The sequence below is a fragment of the Oncorhynchus tshawytscha genome, linkage group LG16 (genome assembly GCF_018296145.1).
Source record: "Oncorhynchus tshawytscha isolate Ot180627B linkage group LG16, Otsh_v2.0, whole genome shotgun sequence".
Classification (NCBI taxonomy): Eukaryota; Metazoa; Chordata; class Actinopteri; order Salmoniformes; family Salmonidae; genus Oncorhynchus; species Oncorhynchus tshawytscha.
The window spans coordinates 24,573,915-24,594,253 of record NC_056444.1 but is presented as its reverse complement, the minus strand read 5'-3'; the positions used below and the strand labels follow the sequence as shown (position 1 = coordinate 24,594,253).

The window sequence follows — 20,339 nt, the reverse complement described above, 5'->3', positions numbered from 1 at the left end:
GGTTTTTCTTTATTTTTACTATTTTCTACATTGTAGAATAATAGTGAAGACATCAACACTATGCAATACCACATATGGAATCATGTAGTAACCAAAAAAGTGTTAAATAAATTAAAATATATTTTATATTTGAGATTCTTCAAAGTATCCACCCTTTGCCTTGATGACAGCTTTGCCCACTATTGGCATTCTCTCAACCAGCTTCATGAGTTAGTCACCTGGAATCCATTTCAATTAACAGTTAAAAGTTCATTTGTGGAATTTCTTTCCATCTTGATGCGTTTGAACCAATCAGTTGTGTTGTGACAAGGGAGGGGTGGTATACAGAAGATATTAAAGGACACCAATAATAAGAAAGGACTTGCTTGGACCAAGAAACATGAGCAATGGACATTAGACTGGTGGAAATCTGTGCTTTGGTCTGATGAGTCAAAATTTGAGATTTTTGTGAGACACAGAGTAGGTGAACGGATGATCTCTGCATGTGTGCTTCCCACTGGTACTGTATATATATGTACTCCATACGCCAACATTGCTCATCCTAATACTTCATAATTTTTTAAACTTTTAGATATGTGTGTATTGTTGTGTATTGTTAGATATTACTGCCCTGTTGAAGCTAGAAACACAAGCATTTTGCTACACCCACAATAACATCTGCTAAATATGTGTATGCGACCAATAACATTTGATTTGATTTGACCAACCCTGCAAACTGGCAGTTGCCCCACTTAATTCCTCTGGTCCTCTCCCACCTGTCTCTCCTCGCCAAGGGCCCTCCTATGGAGTCTAAGAGCCTTTCCCCTGATCCACTGGAGCTGGAACGCCTGCAAAGCCCATTGTGCTGCTCTGCAGTTCCTCTGTACTGCTGCTCCACATAGAAATGGGCTTTCCCTTTCACACAGTAACGTTCCCCCATTGGGCACTGGCGATCCATCATGGCCAGAGAGGGAAGCCAAGCATGGAGTGAAGTGGAGCAATGATCTCAAATAGGAGTTGGCTTAACGCAGATTGAAATGTGGCGAGGATGATAAAGGATTGCAGAGGCACAGTTGAAATATAGACATGCGTGCATGCATGTGCACGCTTATGCACAAACACTCACAAAGGATTTTACAGTGAACAGTAATGACAGTGGTTGTGTGTTTGTACTTCTGCTGTCGCTGAACATTTGTCGCAATCTTCCCTTCACCTAGTTCTCCTGGTCGACTCTGGAGGTGACTGGGTCATGGGTCTGTTTCTGGCTCGCTAGTCCAGTGGAGGCCCATGAGGCTGGGGTTGGAGTGTGAACACATCTCCCTAGGGGTCCCAGTTGTCTGGACCAGTCACTGGCCTTACTATCTATATCTGTACCTTACCCAGAACAGGAGAAACATAATGTGGATATTAGCAGCCACACCATTCCCATATCGCTCCCATTCCTTTAAGTTAAACTCTATCAGATCCTGCCATGTTCATAACATTCCTTTGTTATTCTGCTTCAGTTCAGATCTTCGTCGTATGCTTTTATATGTACATGTTGTTTTATATTTGCTTTTATGCTTGTCCTGTTGGGAAGTGAACCTTTGCCCCAGTCTGAAGACCTTAGTCGTGGTAATCCAAGATGGCGTAGCAGTCAGACATCTTTGTCCTGTCGTGTCCCTTGTATATATCGTTTTACATCTTTTTTGTCGCATATCCTTTAAAATATTTTGCTAAACCTCAACATCTAAATACTCTCCTGCAACCCGCCTCACCCAATGTGGCGTGGATTTTTTTTTTTTCCTAAAGTATTTGTATTTACTTCGGATCTGGAATCCCTCAACTGAAGCTAGCCAGCTAACTACCAGCTATCAGTCAGCAAACCATTGCCAGCGGTCATCAGCTAACCTTCAGCTCGGAAAGCTCTCGTCAGTTCGAACAACGTGACTCTAACCAGAGCATAACAGACCTGTTATTTTTATCCCCGGATTCCTACCGCAAACTGAACATTTTCATCTGGATCTTCACCACTAGCTAACCGCAATCCCGGATGACTACTCCTGGCTAGCGTTTCCATCCCAGAGCAAGCACAAATTAGTTTGAAGCTAGCCGGCCAGGGCTCCTGTGCTACCACCGAAGTATACTCCTGGGCTACCACCGAAGTATACTCCTGGGCTACAATATCCGGACCCCTTCTACAGCCGGTACAGGGCATGGAACCCCGCAGATCCCCTGCGACTGGAATACCGACATAATCTGCCCGAGGACTCCCAACAGGCCCCCCATGAAGGCCCATTATGCTAACCAGCTAGGCCTGCTAGCTACCTAGAGCTACTTGGAACCCTACTAATTCCACGACTGGTCTATCGACGTCCCCGCACGAAGAGGCAAAAACAGACTTACCCCCATCGCGACGTCCCCCAAAGGTTAACTTTCTAGCCCCTGCTATCTGCTTGCTTGCTAACCCGGTCGGCTAACTATTAGCTTGCCTGCCCGGTCTGCTAACTGCTAGCCCTTGCTAACTGCTTGCTTGCTAACCCGGTCTGCTAACTGCTAGCCCCTGCTAACTGCTTGCTAACCCGGCCTGCTAACTGCTAGCTTACCTGCCCGGTCTGTAACCGCTAGCCCATGCTAACTGCTTGCTTGCTAACCCAGCCTGCTAACTGCTAGCTTGCCCCGGTCTACTAGCTGCTAGCTTGTTTAGCCCCGGCCTACTAACTGTTAGCTTGTTAGCATCGACCTGCTAACTGTCTGAATCGCTGTGTCCCCAGCCAGCCCAACCACTCACTGGACCCATATGTTCACTTGGTTACGCATGCCTCTCTCTAATATCAATATGCCTTGTCCATTACTGTCCTGGTTAGTGATTACTGTCTTATTTCACTGTAGAGCCTCTAGCCCTGCTCAATATGCCTTAACCAACCATGTTGTTCCACCTCCTACATATGCGATGACATCACCTGGTTTAAACATTTCTAGAGACTATATCTCTCTCTTCATTACTCAATGCCTAGGTTTACCTCCAATGTACTCATATCCTACCTTACCTTTGTCTGTACACTATGCCTTGAATCTATGCTATCGTGCCCAGAAACCTGTTCCTTTTACTCTCTGTTCTGAACGTGCTAGACGGCCAGTTCGTATAGTCTTTAGCCGTACCCTTATCCTACTTCTCTGTTCCTCTGGTGATGTGGAGGTTAATCCAGGTCCTGCAGTGCCTAGCTCCACTCCCACCCCACAGGTGCTCTCATTTGTTGACTTCTGTAAATGTAAAAGCCTTGGTTTCATGCATGTTAACATGAGAAGCCGACTCCCTAAGTTTGTTTTACTCACTGCTTTAGCACCCTCTGCCAATCCAGATGTCTTAGCCGTGTCTGAATCCTGGCTTAGGAAAACCACCAAAAACCTTGAAATTTCCATTCCTAACTATAACGTTTTCTGCCAAGATAGGACTGCCAAAGGGGGCGGTGTTGCAATCTACTGCAGAGATAGCCTGCAGAGTTCTGTATTACTATCCAAGTCTGTGCCCAAACAATTCGAGCTTCTACTTCTAAAAATTCACCTTTCCAGAAACAAGTCTCTCACTGTTGCCGCTTGCTATAGACCTCCCTCTGCCCCCAGCTGTGCCCTCGATACCATATGTGAATTGATTTGCCCCCCATCTATCTTCTGAGCTTGTGCTACTAGGTGACCTAAACTGGGACATGCTTAACACCCCGGCCATCCTACAAACTAAGCTTGATGCCCTCAATCTCACATAAATTATCAATGAACCTGCCAGGTTCAACCCCAAATCAGTAAACACGGGCACCCTCATAGATGTCATCCTAACTAACTTGCCCTCCAAATACACCTCTGCTGTTTTCAATCAAGATCTCAGCGATCACTGCCTCATTGCCTGCATCCATAAAGGGTCTGCAACCAAACAACCACCCCTCATCACTGTCAAACGCTCCCTGAAACATTTCTGCGAGCAGGCCTTTCTAATCGACCTGGCCGGGGTATCCTGGAATGACATTGACCTCATCCCGTCAGTAGATGATGCCTAGCTATTTTTTTAAAGTGCCTTCCTCACCATCTTAAATAAGCATGCCCCTCTCAAAAAATGTAGAACTAGGAATAGATATAGTCCTTGGTTCACTCCAGACCTGTCTGCCCTTGACCAGCACAAAAACATCCTGTGGCGTTCTGCATTAGCATCGAATAGCCCCCGTGATATGCAACTTTTCAGGGAAGTTAGGAACAAATATACACAGGCAGTTAGAAAAGCTAAGGCAAGCATTTTCAAACAGAAATTTGCATCCTGTAGTACTAACTGAAAAAAGTTCTGGGACACTGTAAAGTCCATTGAGAATAAGAGCAGCTGCCCACTGCTCTGAGGCTAGGAAACACTGTCACCACCGATAAATCCATTGTAATTGAGAATTTCAATAAGCATTTCAATAAGCATGCTTTCCACTTGGCTACCCCTACCCTGGTCAACTGCCCGGCACCCTCCACAGCAACCCGCCAAAGCCCCCACCATTTCTCCTTTACCCAAATCCAGATATCTGATGTTCTGAAAGAGCTGCAAAATCTGGACCCCTACAAATCAGCCGGGCTAGACAATCTGGACCCTCTTTCCAAAAATATCTGCCAAAATTGTTGCAACCCCTATTACTAGCCTGTTCAACCTCTCTTTCGTATCGTCTGAGATTCCCAAAGATTGGAAAGCTGCCGCGGTCATCCCCCTTTTCAAAGGGGTTGACACTCTAGACCCAAACTGCTATAGACCTATATCTATCCTACCCTGTCTTTCTAAGGTCTTCGAAAGCCAAGTTAACAAACAGATTACTGACCATTTCGAATCCCACCATACCTTCTCCGCAATGCAATCTGGTTTCAGAGCTGGTCATGGGTGCACCTCAGCCACGCTCAAGGTTCTAAACGACATCATAACCGCCATTGATAAGAGACATTACTGTGCAGCCGTATTCATCGACCTTTCCAAGGCTTTCGACTCCGTCAATCACAACATTCTTATTGGCAGACTCAACAGCCTTGGTTTCTCAAATGATTGCCTCACCTGGTTTACCAACTACGTCTCTGATAGAGTTCAGTGTGTCAAATCAGAGGGACTGTTGTCCGGTCCTCTGACAGTCTCTATCGGTGTGCAACAGGGTTCAATTCTTGGGCCGACTCTCTATTCTGTATACATCAATGATGTTGCTCTTGCTGCTGGTGATTCTCTGATCCACCTCTACGCAGACGACACCATTCTGTATACTTCTGGCCCCTCCTTGGACACTGTGTTAACTAACTTCCAGACAAGCTTCAATGCCATACAACTCTCCTTCCGTGGCCTCCAACTGCTCTTAAATGCAAATAAATGCATGCTATTCAATCGATCACTGCCTGCACATGCCTGCCCGTCCAGCATCACTACTCTGGACGGCTCTGACTTAGAATACGTGGACAACTACAAATACCTGGGTGCCTGGTTAGACTGTAAACTCTCCTTCCAGAATCACATTAAGCATCTCCAATCCAAAATTAAATCTAGAATCGGCTTCCTATATCGCAACAAAGCATCCTTCACTCATGCTGCCAAACATACCCTCGTAAAACTGACCATCCTACCGATCCTTGACTTCGGTGATGTCGTCTATAAAATAGGCTCCAACACTCTACTCAACAAACTGGATGCAATCTATCACAGTGCCATCCGTTTTGTCGCCAAAGCACCATACACTACCGACCATTGCGACCTGTACGCTCTCGTTGGTTGGCCCTCGCTTCATACTCGTCGCCAAATCCACTGGCTACAGGTTATCTACAAGTCTCTGCTAGGTAAAGCCCGCCTTATCTCAGCTCACTGGTCACCATAGCAGCACCCACTCGTAGCACGCGCTCCAGCAGATATATCTCACTGGTCACCCCCAAAGCCAATTCCTCCTTTGGTCGTCTTTCTTCCAGTTCTCTGCTGCCCATGACTGGAACGAATTGGAGACTCACATCTCCCTCACTAGCTTTAAGCACCAGCTGTCAGAGCAGCTTACAGATCACTGCACCTGTACATAGCCCATCTGTAAACAGCCCATCTACATGTATCTACCTACCTCATCCCCATACTGGTATTTATTTATTTTGCTCCTTTGCACCCCAGTATCTCTACCTGCACATTCATCTTCTGCCAATCTACCATTCCAGTGTTTAATTGCTATATTGTAATTACTTCGCCACCATGGCCTATTTATTTCCTTAACTTACCTCATTTGCACTCACTGTATATAGACTTTTTGTTTTCTTTTGTTCTACTGTATTATTGACTGTATGTTTTGTTTATTCCATGTGTAACTCTGTGTTGTTGTATGTGTCGAATTTCTACGCTTTATCTTGGCCAGGTCGCAGTTGCAAATGAGAACTTGTTCTCAACTAGCCTACCTGGTTAAATAAAGGTGAAATTAAAATAAAATTAAAATAAAATAGTGCTCTGGAGCAGGTTTTATTCAAGGATCTCTCTGTGCTTTACTCTGTTCATCTTTGCCTCGACCCTGACTAGCCTCCCAGTCCCTGCCACTGAAAAACATCGCCACAGCATGATGCTGCCACCACCATGCTTCCCCGTAGGGATGGTGCCAGGTTTCCTCCAGACGTGACACATGGAATTCAGGCCAAAGAATTCAATCTTGGTTTCATCACACCAGAGAATCTTGTTCCTCATGGTCTGAGTGTCCTTAGGTGCCTTTTGGCAAACTCCAAGCGGGCTGTCATGTGCCTTTTACTGAGGAGTGGCTTCTGTCTGGCCACTCTACAATAAAAGCCTGATTGGTGGAGTGCTTCAGAGATGGTTGTCCTTCTGGAAGGTTATCCTATCTCCACAGAGGAACTCTGAGCTCTTTCAGTGTGACCATCGGGTTCTTGGTCACCTCCCGGACCAAGGTCCTTCTCCCCTAATTGCTCAGTTTGGCCGGGCGGCCAGCTCTTGGAAGATTCTTAGTGGTTCCAAACTTCTTCCATTTAAGAATGATGGAGACCACTGTGTTTTTGGAGACCTTCAATGTTGCAGACTTTTTTTGATACCCTTCCCCAGATCTGTGCCTCAACACAATGCTGTCTCAGAGCTCTACAAACAATTCCTTCGACCTCATAGCTTGGTTTTTGTTCTGACATGCACTGTCAGCTGTGGGACCTTATATAGACAAGTATGTGCCTTTCCAAATCATGTCCAATCAATTTAATTTACCACAGGTGGACTATTGTAGAAACATCTCAAGGATGATCAATGGAAACAGAATGCACCTGAGCTCAATTTTGAATCTCATAGCAAATGGTCTGAATACTTATATAACAAATCTATTTCTATTTTCGCTTTGTCATTGCAGGGTATTGTATGTAGAATGTTGAGATGTTAAACGTAAGAAAATGAAGAAAAAGTCCAGGGGTCGTAATACTTTCCGAAGGCACTGTATGTGCAGGTGTGTTGTTTCTAACACTCTCTGTGCACGGTCTGTGCTGCATGCATGTTAGACTGTGAGACACGCGTTTGAGAGTTCCAGTAATCAGCGCTCCGCTCAGATAAGGCATGTCAGCGGATGAAAGAGATTGGGGACCCAGAGAAATAAGATCAAACCGCCTCTCCTCCTCTTCTCTCCACCTCTCTCGCTCCCTCTCTTTCTATCTCTCTCTCTCTAGCACTAGGAAGCGAGATGAATAGGGAAGTGGGCTGGGCTAGGCTAGGAGAATATGCTGTAATATACTCTGAAGAAAGACCTCTTCATTAAAGCTGAACCTACCAGACTGTTTAGCGATATTAGTGCTCACTGTTCAATGCTATAAAGTACCACCTTTCCTAAATGATTCTAATCGATCAAACTTGGTGCGAGCCAAACACATTAGATCCTTCCATTTATATCTTATCCATCTACTTCTAAGGTTTCCATTGGTTATCGTCTAAGGAGAGTTAACCTCATGTGATTTGAATAATATTGAATGTTTTCTATTCTTAAAATCATCCATATAGACAGAGCATCCTTGCTGCCTCTCAGGATTGCATTGAAATGAAAGAAGTGTAAATCGATTTAACTCTTATTGTGGCATGATGCTATTGTTTACCATTCCAAGGTTGGTGCTCAAGCATATGATTGATCATCAGACGCTACTTTAATGAGGTGTCTCAAATTCACATTGATTGATGATCTGATTGAGTAAAGTCATTAATCTGTCGGAAGTCGGTTCATATCACGACAGATCAAATTGAGAATCAAGGGCAGACAGGCTTATATTAGAAGTGTTTTACTTAGGGGGCTCCCGAGTGGCGCAGCATCTCTGTGCTAGTGGCATCACTACAGACACCCTGGTTCGAATCCAGGCTGTATCACAACCAGCTGTGATTGGGAGTCCCATAGGGTGGCCCACAATTGGCCCAGCATCGCCCGGGTTTGGCTGGTGTAAATAAGAATTTGTTCTTAACTGACTTGCCTAGTTAAATACAGGTTAAATAAATAGTGACTGACTGTTAGTCACCTCATTAACGAATTATTAAAGTCTTCATTAAACAAGAAGTGCAAGAGGAGATATGAAAATGTGAGAAGTAATACAGATTTTAAAAATTCCACTACAACACTATGGCATCGCTGTGTCACAGCCCCCGGTCCCTTATGTTGTAATAGCTGAGTACCATACTGTAACAACCCCTAGCATTAGGGAGTGCTTGAGTTAGCTCATTTGGGACTGTAGATATCTTTCTCCTTGCCCGATGGTAAGGCGACTGGGGTTCCAATACGACCAGTGCTCATAGCTACACCCACCGTTGGAAAGAACTCTCCGTCTTCCTCTCCTCTCACTCTAATACCACTACTATCACAGTAAACGCCATCCAACAAAAACAATGCTGAAAAACAATTGTTATTGTTGTTGATGAGTAAATGGTCAAAAATAAATAAATAATGGTACACATTACCCAACTCTTTGCTTTGTGCTTTTTATTGTACCAATTATCAACACCTTCCTGCTCAGTAGGAGCTAGATAATGTATTGGGAGCAATAAGCTTTAGGCTTTTGAAAGGCTTTGGAATGGTGTGTTGCATAAAGGAATGGATTGGCTTGGGGAAACGAAAAAGGAGAAAGGAATGAAAGCAACTAATTTAGAGAAACAAAGGGCTCAGATATGTATTCTATTCTCCCCCTATCACCGCAGGGCGAAACGCATCCAGTATAGAAGAATGAGAACGGGAGGGAATGGCACACACTCACGCGCACACACACACACACACACACACACACACACACACACACACACACACACACACACACACACACACACACACACACACACACACACACACACACACACACACACACACACACACACACACACACACACACACACACACACACACACAGAGAGAGTTTTGTTAACGCCAACTGTAAGATTGATCACCTCATTTTGAAGCTTAAAGCCTGGTTTTGGCCTTTACTGGAGTGTGTCATACACCATCCATTGTGAGAGCTAACTCGCTTCAGGATAGGCATGCATATCAAGCTTAAAGAGGCCAACTCTCACACATCAGACACGCATACACACATATTGGGCATGAGTGCACGTGCATGTGCGCACACACATTTTTACAGCAATTTCTTCCGGCTTCAAGCCATTGCAGATTGAAACGTCTCATTAAGGAATCATGGAGGGCAGAATCCTATATGATTCTATATGTAGGCCTCCTCCCCTGTCTGTGTGAGAATGGTTATGTTGATAGAGACTATTGTGTATCCCTTGTGTGTGTGTGTGTGTGTGTGTGTGTGTGTGTGTGTGTGTGTGTGTGTGTGTGTGTGTGTGTGTGTGTGTGTGTGTGTGTGTGTGTGTGTGTGTGTGTGTGTGTGTGTGTGTGCCTCCTGTCTCCCCCTGCTGTGTGTGTTCTAGGTGGTGTGTGTGGTGCATAACTTCAAAGGCAAGCTGTTGCTCAGTGAAGACCCCCCACAGGACAACATGCCTAGTGCTCCCATGATGAACATGTCCAGAGTGGAGAGCCCACTGGAGAAGTACATCGCCTCGCAGGTACTCAACCCCATGGCCTATACACTACACCCTACACCAGGGGTGGGCAACTCCAGTCCTTGGGGGGCTGATTGGTGTCACACTTCTCCCTATCCATAGCAAACACAGCTGATTAAACTAATTCTAAACTGAAAATGTGTTGATTATTGGAGTAAGGTTTGTTAGCTGGGGCTGGGGCAAAATGTGTGACACCAATCAGGTCACCGAGGACTGAAGTTGCCCATCCCTGCCCTACACTCTGTGGGCATACCCTATCCCCTACACCCCTCAAACTCAACCCTACGACCATAACCCGTTCAAAGGCACTTAAATATTTTGTCTTGTCCATGGCACACATGCACAATCCATGTCTCAATTGTCTCAAGGCTTACAAATCCTTCTTTAACCTGTCTCCTCCCCTTCATCTACACTGATTGAAGTGGATTTAATAAGGAATCATAGCTTTCACCTGATCAGTCTGTCATGGAAAAAGCGGTGTTCTTAATGTTTTGTACACTCAGTGTAACTTAAACATTCTATGCATATCCATACCACAAAACTCCTGTAGGAGACAGACAATGAGGATGATCCTCCTCAATCGTTCAAAGAGCGCATTCTGGGGTTCTTTCGCTGGATCAGAGGCCGCTTTGGGCACTTCGAGCACCTGCAGAACACAAGGCAATAAACGTATGCACCCGTTTGTGTGAGGGCTCCGAGCCTGCCTGCCAACTCTCTGGAACACACTGGCTGCATCCCAAACGGCACCCTATTCTCTTTCTAGTGCACTACTTGGTCTGTTCAAAAGTAGTGCTCTATGTAGAAAATAGGGGTCATTTGGGACGCAGACACTACACAGACAGACTGGCTGACCATCTGACCAACTGGGCCTGTTAGACAGGCAGCCAATGGGCCAAAGGAGATTCCAATCAGGCCAAGATGAATTTGACTATTCAGTGTCCATAGTATTTGGCAACTCCTGGTTGAAGTGCTTTCTTTTCCTTCTTTCTCTTTTCCTTTCTGATGAGTTTCTGTTGATATAAACTACATGGCCAAAAGTATGTGGACACCTGCTCATTTAATATCTCATTCCAAAATAATGCTGCTACATCATCTTCCACTCTTCTGGGAAGGCTTTCCACTAGATGTTGGAACATTGCTGCGGGGACTTGCTTCCATTCAGCCACAAGAGCATTAGTGAGGTCGGGCACTATTGATGGGTGATCAGGCCTGGCTCGCAGTCGGCTTTCCAATTAATCTCAAAGTTGTTCGATGGGGTTGAGGTCAGGGCTCTGTATAGGCCAGTCAAGTTCTCCTACACCGATCTCGACAAATAATTTCTGTATGGACCTTGCTTTGTGCCTTCCCCAATCTGTTGCCACAAAGTTGGAAGCACAGAATAGTCTAGAATGTCATTGCTGTAGCTTTGTTATTGTATGCTGTTACGATTTCCCTGCACTGAAACTAAGGATCCTAGGCGGAACCATGAAACACAGACCCAGATTTCTCCTCCACAAAACTTTACAGTTGGCACTATTCATTCGGGCAAGTTGCGTTCTCTTGGCTTCCGCCAAACCCAAATTCGTCCATCGGAGCCGTTGTTCTCATAGATGTTTCCACTTCACAATAACAGCACTTACAGTTGACCAAGGCAGCTCTAGCAGGGCAGAAATTTGACAAACTGACTTGTTGGAAAGGTGGCATCTTATGACGTTGCCACGTTGAAAGTATGGGCCATTCTACTGCCAATGTTTTTCTATGGAGATTGCATGGCTGTGTGCTCAATTTTAAACACCTGTTAGTAACGGGTGTGGCTGAAATAGTTGAATCCACTCATTTGAAGTTTTGTCTACATACCTTTGGCCATGTAGTGTATATTCAATCAGCTGCTATGACAGGTTATTGCACTTGAAGAATTAACACACAGAAGTCAACATTAACACTGTTTATGGGTGTTGATTGAATCCGCATCTTCAATTTGTTATGCCATAAAAAAAGGCTAGCAATGTTTCATCATTGCCAATTACACCCTCAGCCGGAAAATAACCTGTTCTAAACATAGCCCCAAGACATCTGACATCAAACTCAGCATGCACAAATGTATGCTAAAGAAAATAACATCTGCAAATTCTAGTGACTAGCTATTGAGTAGCGCTATGGATAATGTGATGTGACGTATTAGCAGCCTGTTCAACTACAGCAGTCAGACTGTGGTGGGGTAACTCTCCCACCATCTCTTTACCCAGCAACACTGACAAATAACTGCATCAGTCCCATTTTAAACAAACCACAACTTTTAAGGCTCAATGAAGCCTTCAAAAAACCTCTATAAGGTGCTTATGAAGACTTTATGAATAGCATATGACGCCTTTACCAGTTGTAGTTTGCTTAAAATGAGACCACTGCATCTGACACGGGCTCGTTTGGTTGGTTTCAGATCTGGGCAGGAGCGGACAGGGGTTATATGGCAGTTGAACCACATTATCAAGGTAGCACATAGCTACAGTACATCCCTGCACCCCCCTATTCACCCACAGCTGCCCCCCCTGTTTCTGCATGCCCACTCCCCGCCATCCCACCCTCTTGCGTTAGTATGGGTCGTTCTAAGGCTCTCACATTAATCTTGAAGTGCCACTTTTGGCTACTTTTGAAAGCATACTGTATGACCACTAAAATACACTCTGATTCCCCCTCTCCCTTGCTTTACTGACAGAGCTGCTCATAGGCATACAGTACAGCATCCCTAGTCTTCATTGATGAAGGCAGCAGACGCAGTATCTATCATAATGCATTAAAGTTTTATGAAAGAACCAGGAAATAAACTGACATGTTGTTTCCCATATCCGCATGGGGGAAAACATGGGCTTGATAATACTAGAATCTAGAGCAACTAGAAACTAGAATAGAGCAACTAGAATCTAGAGCAACTAGAATCTAGAGCAACTAGAATAGAGCAACTAGAATCTAGAGCAACTAGAATAGAGCAACTAGAATCTAGAGCAACTAGAATATAGCAACTAGAATAGAGAAACTAGAATCTAGAGCAACTAGAAAAGAGCAACTAGAATAGAGCAACTAGAATCTAGAGCAACTAGAATCTAGAGCAACTAGAATCGAGCAAATAGTATAGAGAAACTAGAATCTAGAACAACTAGGATAGAGCAACTAGAATCTTGAGCAACTAGAACAGAGCACAACTAGAATAGAGCAACTAGAATAGAGAAACTAGAATCTAGAGCAACTAGAAAAGAGCAACTAGAATAGAGCAACTATAATCTAGAGCAACTAGAATAGAGCAACTAGAATCTAGAGCAACTAGAATCTAGAGCAACTAGAATCGAGCAAATAGTATAGAGAAACTAGAATCTAGAACAACTAGGATAGAGCAACTAGAATCTTGAGCAACTAGAACAGAGCACAACTAGAATAGAGCAACTAGAATCTAGAGCAACTAGAATAGAGCAACTATAATCTAGAGCAACTAGAAAAGAGCAACTAGAATAGAGAAACTAGAATCTAGAGCAACTAGAATCTAGAGCAACTAGAATAGAGCAACTAGAATCTAGTGCAACTAGAATAATAGAGCAAATAGAATCTAGAGCAACTAGAAAAGAGGAACTAGAATAGAGCAAATAGAATAGAGATACTAGAATCTAGAGCAACTAGAATAGAGCAACTAGAATCTAGAGCAACTAGAATAGAGCAACTAGAATCTAGAGCAACTAGAATCTAGAGCAACTAGAATCTAGAGCAACTAGAATAGAGCAACTAGAATCTAGAGCAACTAGAATCTAGAGCAACTAGAATCTAGAGCAACTAGAATAGAGCAACTAGAATCTAGAGCAACTAGAATCTAGAGCAACTAGAATAGAGCAACTAGAATCTAGAGCAACTAGAATATAGCAACTAGAATTTAGAGCAACTAGAATAATAGAGCAAATAGAATCTAGAGCAACTAGAAAAGAGGAACTAGAATAGAGCAAATAGAATAGAGCAACTAGAATCTAGAGCAACTAGAATAGAGCAACTAGAATCTAAAGCAACTGGAATAGAGCAACTAGAATAGAGCAACTAGAATCTGGAGCAACTAGAATAGAACAAGAGCAACTAGAATCTAGAGCAACTAGAATAGAGCAACTAGAATAGAGCAACTAGAATAGAGCAAATGTCGTTCAGCTTCTTAACGACTTACTTAACCCTGCCTCATTTCAAAAGCTTTCATTTCTTGAGATAAAAAAATTAATACTTTTTGTGTAACTTGTCTCACGTAATTGTTTTCTTTCTTTCCTCCTTTTAGAATCACATCACCTTCGCTGAAGTCACATGACGTTGAATCGTCCGTTTTGCAAACCCATTGGACATCAACGCTCTTCACCGTCCAATCAAAAATGTAATAGTCGGGGTGCAACGCTAACTCATTATGTACGGCTACTGTATAAGGTCTGTCTGTGTTGTTGTCTTGTCAGTCCCTGTATCATATCCTATGCCACAATCATGTAAAAAAACTCCTCAATAGCTTGATGGGAAGCTCTTTGCTGTGTTTCTCCATGTGTTTACTGCATTTATTTAATCTATTTTTGGACTTAATCCCTAAATGAGGAAAATTGACCTGATTCAACTTGAATTAACTTGACTTGTCATTATAAGCAGAAATGCTGACACGCTGTGATCCAGATGCCACTTTATACTGTAGAAGAGAGGACTTCATCTTGGAAGTGACTGATCCATTTTTTCCACAATGTTGGTTGGATATGTTCTTATTCATTCTGCCATCGCTTCATGTAAATTATATTTCATCATTGGACTCTATTTTGTGTACAATAAGCATTGTTACATTATCAGTATCCTAAATAATGGGAAGCTAGGGAGCATTATGTTTCTCAAATGTAGCCTACTGTATGTTGTGTTGAATTTGTAGATTTGAGGATTCAAAAATGTCCCTGTTGCCACATGCAGGGACATATATTTCAACCCCAGATTATGAGAAATGCAAACCAATGATGTTGGTTAGACTTTGATTCATGTTGCTTCATTTTTATTCATGTTGCTTCACTTTTATTCATGTTGCTTCATGTGGCAGTTCCTAAAGCTGATACGCCATCACTTGGAGCTCGTAGAGGGGTTGGTTGTCATCTGTGTGTCAGCGTGTGCCTCCTCTCTCTCTCTCTCTCTCTCTCTCTCTCTCTCTCTCTCTCTCTCTCTCTCTCTCTCTCTCTCTTTATTCAGCTCTCTCTCTCTCTCTCTCTCTCTCTCTGGTGTGGAAGGGATACATTGAATGGAGCACAATGTCGCTAATCGTTTAGTAATTACTTTAAGTCTATTGTTGATACATATGAACGCATGTGACAGGGAACTGTGTCACTGTCTCACAGGCCAATATTGAGATTTGTTGTGTTATGGTGAAACGTCATTGTCTTACTATGATTCTCTCAGATATTAATGTATGTAACTGAGGTTCAACAATACCACATCTGTCACTGGTGAAATTTGAAAAGGGTCTTTCGTCCTAAGACACCTCAGAGTATGCAGAAAAAAAACCTGCACTTTGCGATGCAAGCTGCGATTCGATCGACCAACCCCAGTCAATGCGAAAATAGTTTTAAGAGGAGCAATAACATTCATTTTCTGACTGTTTTGCCCATGAGTAGAGAAGAGCAGAGCATAATATTGATGTCCCCATTATGTTGCCCCTGAAATCTATATTTTTGTAATGATCACTAAAGCACTGAACTATCATAAAGGACACAACAACACAGGAACATGATAACAGCAGCACTTTAAAATCAAGCTTGACTCAGAAACGCAGGCAAGATGGCCGCCCATACCGCTGCTGCTTGGAAAATATACGTAATTATGTCTAGAACATTCAGGATTTGTAAAATCTGCTAACATGTGCATTGCAAGACCTAACAGTTAGTGTTATTATATTCAAATGATGGAAAAAGTGAACTGTATAAAATGTATACATACTGTAGGTCAATATCCTTCTGTCAGACATTATGGCTGTCTATTTTCTTATGGTTGTGCACTGTATGTATGTGTGTGTTTGTTCACAAAAAGTACAGTACATGTGTTAATGGACTAGTATTACTTTAACATAGCTATACCATGTTGTACAAGTGCACATGACTATGTACTGATTTTTTTATACTCTGACTTTATTATTTCCTCTATTTATGTTGTATTACAGCCTCTACTGCATACTTTTTGTTACACTACATACTCATACATTTAGTTAAACTACATACTCATACACTTGGTTACACTACATACTCATACATTTGGTTACACTACATACTCATACGCTTGGTTGCACTAGATACTCATACATTTGGTTACACTAGATACTCATACATTTGATTAAACTACATACTCATACATTTGGTTAAACTAGACATTCATACCTTTTTGTTAAACTACACATTCATACCTTTTTGTTAAACTACACATTCATACCCTTTTGTTAAACTACACATTCATACCTTTTTGTTAAACTACACATTCATACCTTTTTGTTAAACTACACATTCATACCTTTTTGTTAAACTACACATTCATACCTTTTTGTTAAACTACACATTCATACCTTTTTGTTAAATTACACATTCATACCTTTTTGTTAAACTACACATTCATACCTTTTTGTTAAACTACACATTCATACCTTTTTGCTAATCTACACATTCATACCTTTTTGTTAAACTTTTGGTCCATAGACAAGACTTTCATGCAACCTAGCTACTGATCTTTTTTTAAATGACAGGTTTTTCTTCTTGTTCTTCCCTGGTTTGAAGTCAGACTGTTACATTGTCATTATTTAGCATAGTGAATCATTTTGTATGGATGTTGTTGATATTCTGGTCACCCAGTTGTTTTACCAAACTTCTATTTCATTCCTTTGTCTTTTTATCATGACCTTTTACACTGTAGACAAAATTCAATTTACAGTCTTGGAATAAAAAATAATTATATCAAGATTGCTCGCTCCTCCTGTCCATTCACTAACCTACTCTGAATACTAAATATCTTGCTATTTGCTTGAGTCAAGTTTGTCTGTTGTGAAGGATATGTTGAAAATCATCTCCAAATTGTCCTTCTTCCCTGACATGAGACAGATTGACTGACCTACACTGTAAAAGATGCACAATGTGCAGTAGGGTGACATCACAGTCTGTTGGGGACTCGTTCTGCCGCTGGTTCCTTGACTGACTCTCGGAGTCCTACGGAAGACAGACAAGAAAACAAACAAACAACCATCCATCACAAGAAGGAACAAGCGGCAGAGAGCCATTTATAACAGTCAGTCACCAGAGTAGAGATACATGCTGTAGAACAGAGCATTTCTGAAGCTGTTGTCTGCCTCCCAAACGACACCAAAACCCTTAGGGGATCTGGTCAAAAGTAGTGCACTATATAGGATATAGGGTGCCATTTGTGACACAGCTTTCCTTCATTCTATAGAATCTCCTGGCACACTGATCTGTCTTATCTGTCCCATGTGGGATGTATAAAGTGTCTCAGAGGAGTGCTGATTTATGATCAGTTTAGCCTGTTAGTTCATCTTTTAATAACACTACATAGACGTGGAGATCTGATCCTAGATCAGCACTCCTACTCTGAGACATATGATACATACAGACATCTACAGGTGCACAGAGGCCACTTCTGAGGGGGTTTCTCTCTGTGATTTACAACAGCATTCCCACCTCTGGTTAAAAAAAACACATGGGAAAGGAATTGGTTTGTTAACTTAGTTCTGTCGGAAATACTTAAAGTGCTATAGTAGCGCTTATTCGAAGGAACATACCAGAAAAAATATATATGATATGTGATGATGTGACAAATACAGTCCATTTCATAGAGAAGAGAAAACAGTCTCTCAGACTTACTATTACTGTCACCATACAATATCCACTCTAAATGAGGAATGATGAGTTTGAAGGACTTCTCTGCATGACTTTGAAGTGTCTCTGTCGTCCTGAATACAATGTCTTCAATTGACAAAATCGCACCCATTCAATCTCTATGCGAACATTCATCCATATGTGAACTTCAAATCTTCAAAGACTTTCCAAGCATATGTGCCGTTTGATCCACTTTGTGTTGCCATGGAAATTAATTATGTATTGGACCAAATGGATCCTGGGGTTTCTAAAGAACCTATAGAGTTATTACAAACCTATTAGAACGTACTACATAAAGAAAGACATTCATATTCTGGTCTTGAATCGTGTTCACTTGAAGCAATTCTAAATATAACAATGTCCTTGTGATCTTTGTTGCAAGCTGAAAACACCTGTTTCAATTGAGACTGAAACGTTTTGTAAAGGGTGCTGCTGATAATACTTAATGTTTGACGAGAAAGCCGGAAGAATAGTAGTATTATTACAGTAAAGCAGGATGTCATTATGTTTCCATTCACAGTCATTTACATAGACGAGAGAAATTAAAAAGGTACCAATGTGGTCTTAATTTAGAATTGAGATTTTCCAACGATACTTACGTTCCAATTTTATTTGGAGGTGAAGAATACAGGAGTGGTTGACAGATGGGCAGCTTCTGTTATGCACATGCAACTAGTAAATGATGGTGGCAGCACTTAACTGGCAGTACTGAGCTGACCTGCCAGTCTGTCAGGATGTGTACACTCTGAGTGGAGTGACAGAGAGTCACCATGGAGCTGTGGAAATACTCACCCAAGGCCATGTTGATCCTTCACCCCACCGCAAGGATTCTTCTCTGGGCATCTGTCTCACTTTTCCAACCCCACCTCCACCTCTCTGGTCCCTCCTGGATCCGCTGACCTTCCGTCCATGCTGTTGGCTGTCTCCTTTGCTGTCTTTAGCACAGCCAGAGAGCCCAGTATCTGGAAGATGTGTCTGGGTCTGGCTTTCCCTGGATACACCAGAACCACAATCACTATTATGCAGAAGGCTGGTGAGACTGTGGCTGTCAACTGATGCCCCAGAGAACTTTCTCACTTTCCAGGAGTGGTGTTCTGGTTGACTGACCCGCACCTGTGCTCCGCTGTCACCGACGGGCTTCCCAAGCAACCTCCAACCCACCGGTCTTGTTCCAGTTCCAGATGTGGTCGGGCTCACATGGTTCACATAGTTCATCCTAGAGGACATACGTCGGCACAGCTCCAGTATCTCACAGCCAGATGCTCTAATTGTGTTTTGGAGGTTTGGCAGGATTCTGGAAGGGAGCCGAGATGGTTCAGGGTTCTGTGCCACCATCGCCCTACACCGCCATGGCACTGCTAGTTCCTCTGCAGACTGCTCTACACACAAAACACATGAAGAGGCTGGGCCCCAATGGGACCTGGTCAGTGGCAGCAGTCGCTGCTTCAGTCTCTGTTGTTTGATGTTTGTTTGTTCAGATTGCGGTGAGGAATATTTTTTGCTTTGAGCAACTTTTCTATTCTTCTGAGGTGGAGGATCGTCGACGCCCGTTTCGGAATGCGTCTGAGCACAGTTGGAATTGGACGTGTTAAATCTCTCCCAGCAGGGGTTATTCTGGAGCTGTCTAGGAGATTTCACTGGGAGAGGAACGAGATTGGCAGTGAGCTTCTCCTCTATCTCCATCCCATCCCCCACTTCTTCTACTGCATAGGACCGTGGCCCAGTTATCAAATGGGGCGACACTACGATATTCCTCACATCCAAACATCTGCAGTTCAGGTTTAACTCTCTTCTAACCCTCTGGCGTCCGTGAAATTCATTCTCATCTGGGGGAGAAAAAAATTACGGGAGAATGTTCATGTTTACAGCTCTAATCTTGTCACACTACTCAGCTGTGGGAGTGTGTTTAGGCTACAGCACGAGCCCTCAAACCAACGCATTGAAATCAGCTCATTACAAATGCAAAAGTGATAGAAGACAAAGTGAATCATTTACATGGAGAAAATGCCATCGTTACGGATTTAATGATAAAACAGGATAGATATGTTTGTTCTCAGCCATAATACAAAGCCTTGACACCAATGTCAGTGATGTTTACCCTCAGCATTTTCGCTGTGTTTAGATCACACACATTCTTTAGGAAAAAAATAACGTAAAAATAGCATAGGAAGAAAAATTCCTTCAAGCAAACAGACCCAAAAGCCATGAGTGTTACCACCCTTACGGAAAAACCACATGAATTTCACGTGATCTCATGTGAAGTTAATGTGATAACATTAAGCTACATGTGGAAACAAGATCTTGTGAAATAAATGTGACATGGGGATGGATGCAAAATTTCACCAACATTTTAACATTTTCGCAGATGAAAGTTTTTCAAATGTGAAACTGCAATGTCACATGTAAATCTGCAATTCACATGTGAGATTTACATGCGAGGTGAAAACATGAAAATATAA

At 42.7% G+C, this 20,339-nt stretch overlaps 2 protein-coding genes across 5 annotated transcripts in view; one reads left to right on the top strand and one right to left on the bottom strand.

The window, feature by feature from the left end:
• The window catches only part of LOC112215547 (phospholipid phosphatase-related protein type 5), a 103,300-nt gene extending 88,106 nt beyond the window's left edge, over positions 1–15,194 (top strand). For 2 of the 4 annotated variants that reach the window (XM_024374648.2, XM_024374649.2), the window contains 3 exons: positions 9,866–10,000; positions 12,414–12,465; positions 14,274–15,194. In XM_024374648.2, coding sequence (XP_024230416.1) covers positions 9,866–10,000; positions 12,414–12,465; positions 14,274–14,293 — 207 coding nt within the window. In that variant the 3' untranslated portion in view covers positions 14,294–15,194. The remainder of the gene's footprint in view (positions 1–9,865; positions 10,001–12,413; positions 12,466–14,273) is intronic. The other 2 variants (XM_024374650.2, XM_024374651.2) reach the window with 1 other exon arrangement.
• Positions 15,195–15,553: 359 nt separating this feature from the next.
• LOC112216556 lies at positions 15,554–19,797 on the bottom strand. The gene is made up of 2 exons (XM_024376539.2): positions 18,673–19,797; positions 15,554–17,196 (listed from the first exon to the last, which is right to left on the bottom strand). Exons 1-2 carry the CDS (start codon positions 19,561–19,563, stop codon positions 17,020–17,022), a joined length of 1,068 nt encoding a protein of 355 aa, XP_024232307.1. The 5' UTR covers positions 19,564–19,797; the 3' UTR covers positions 15,554–17,019.
• Positions 19,798–20,339: the final 542 nt, after the last annotated feature.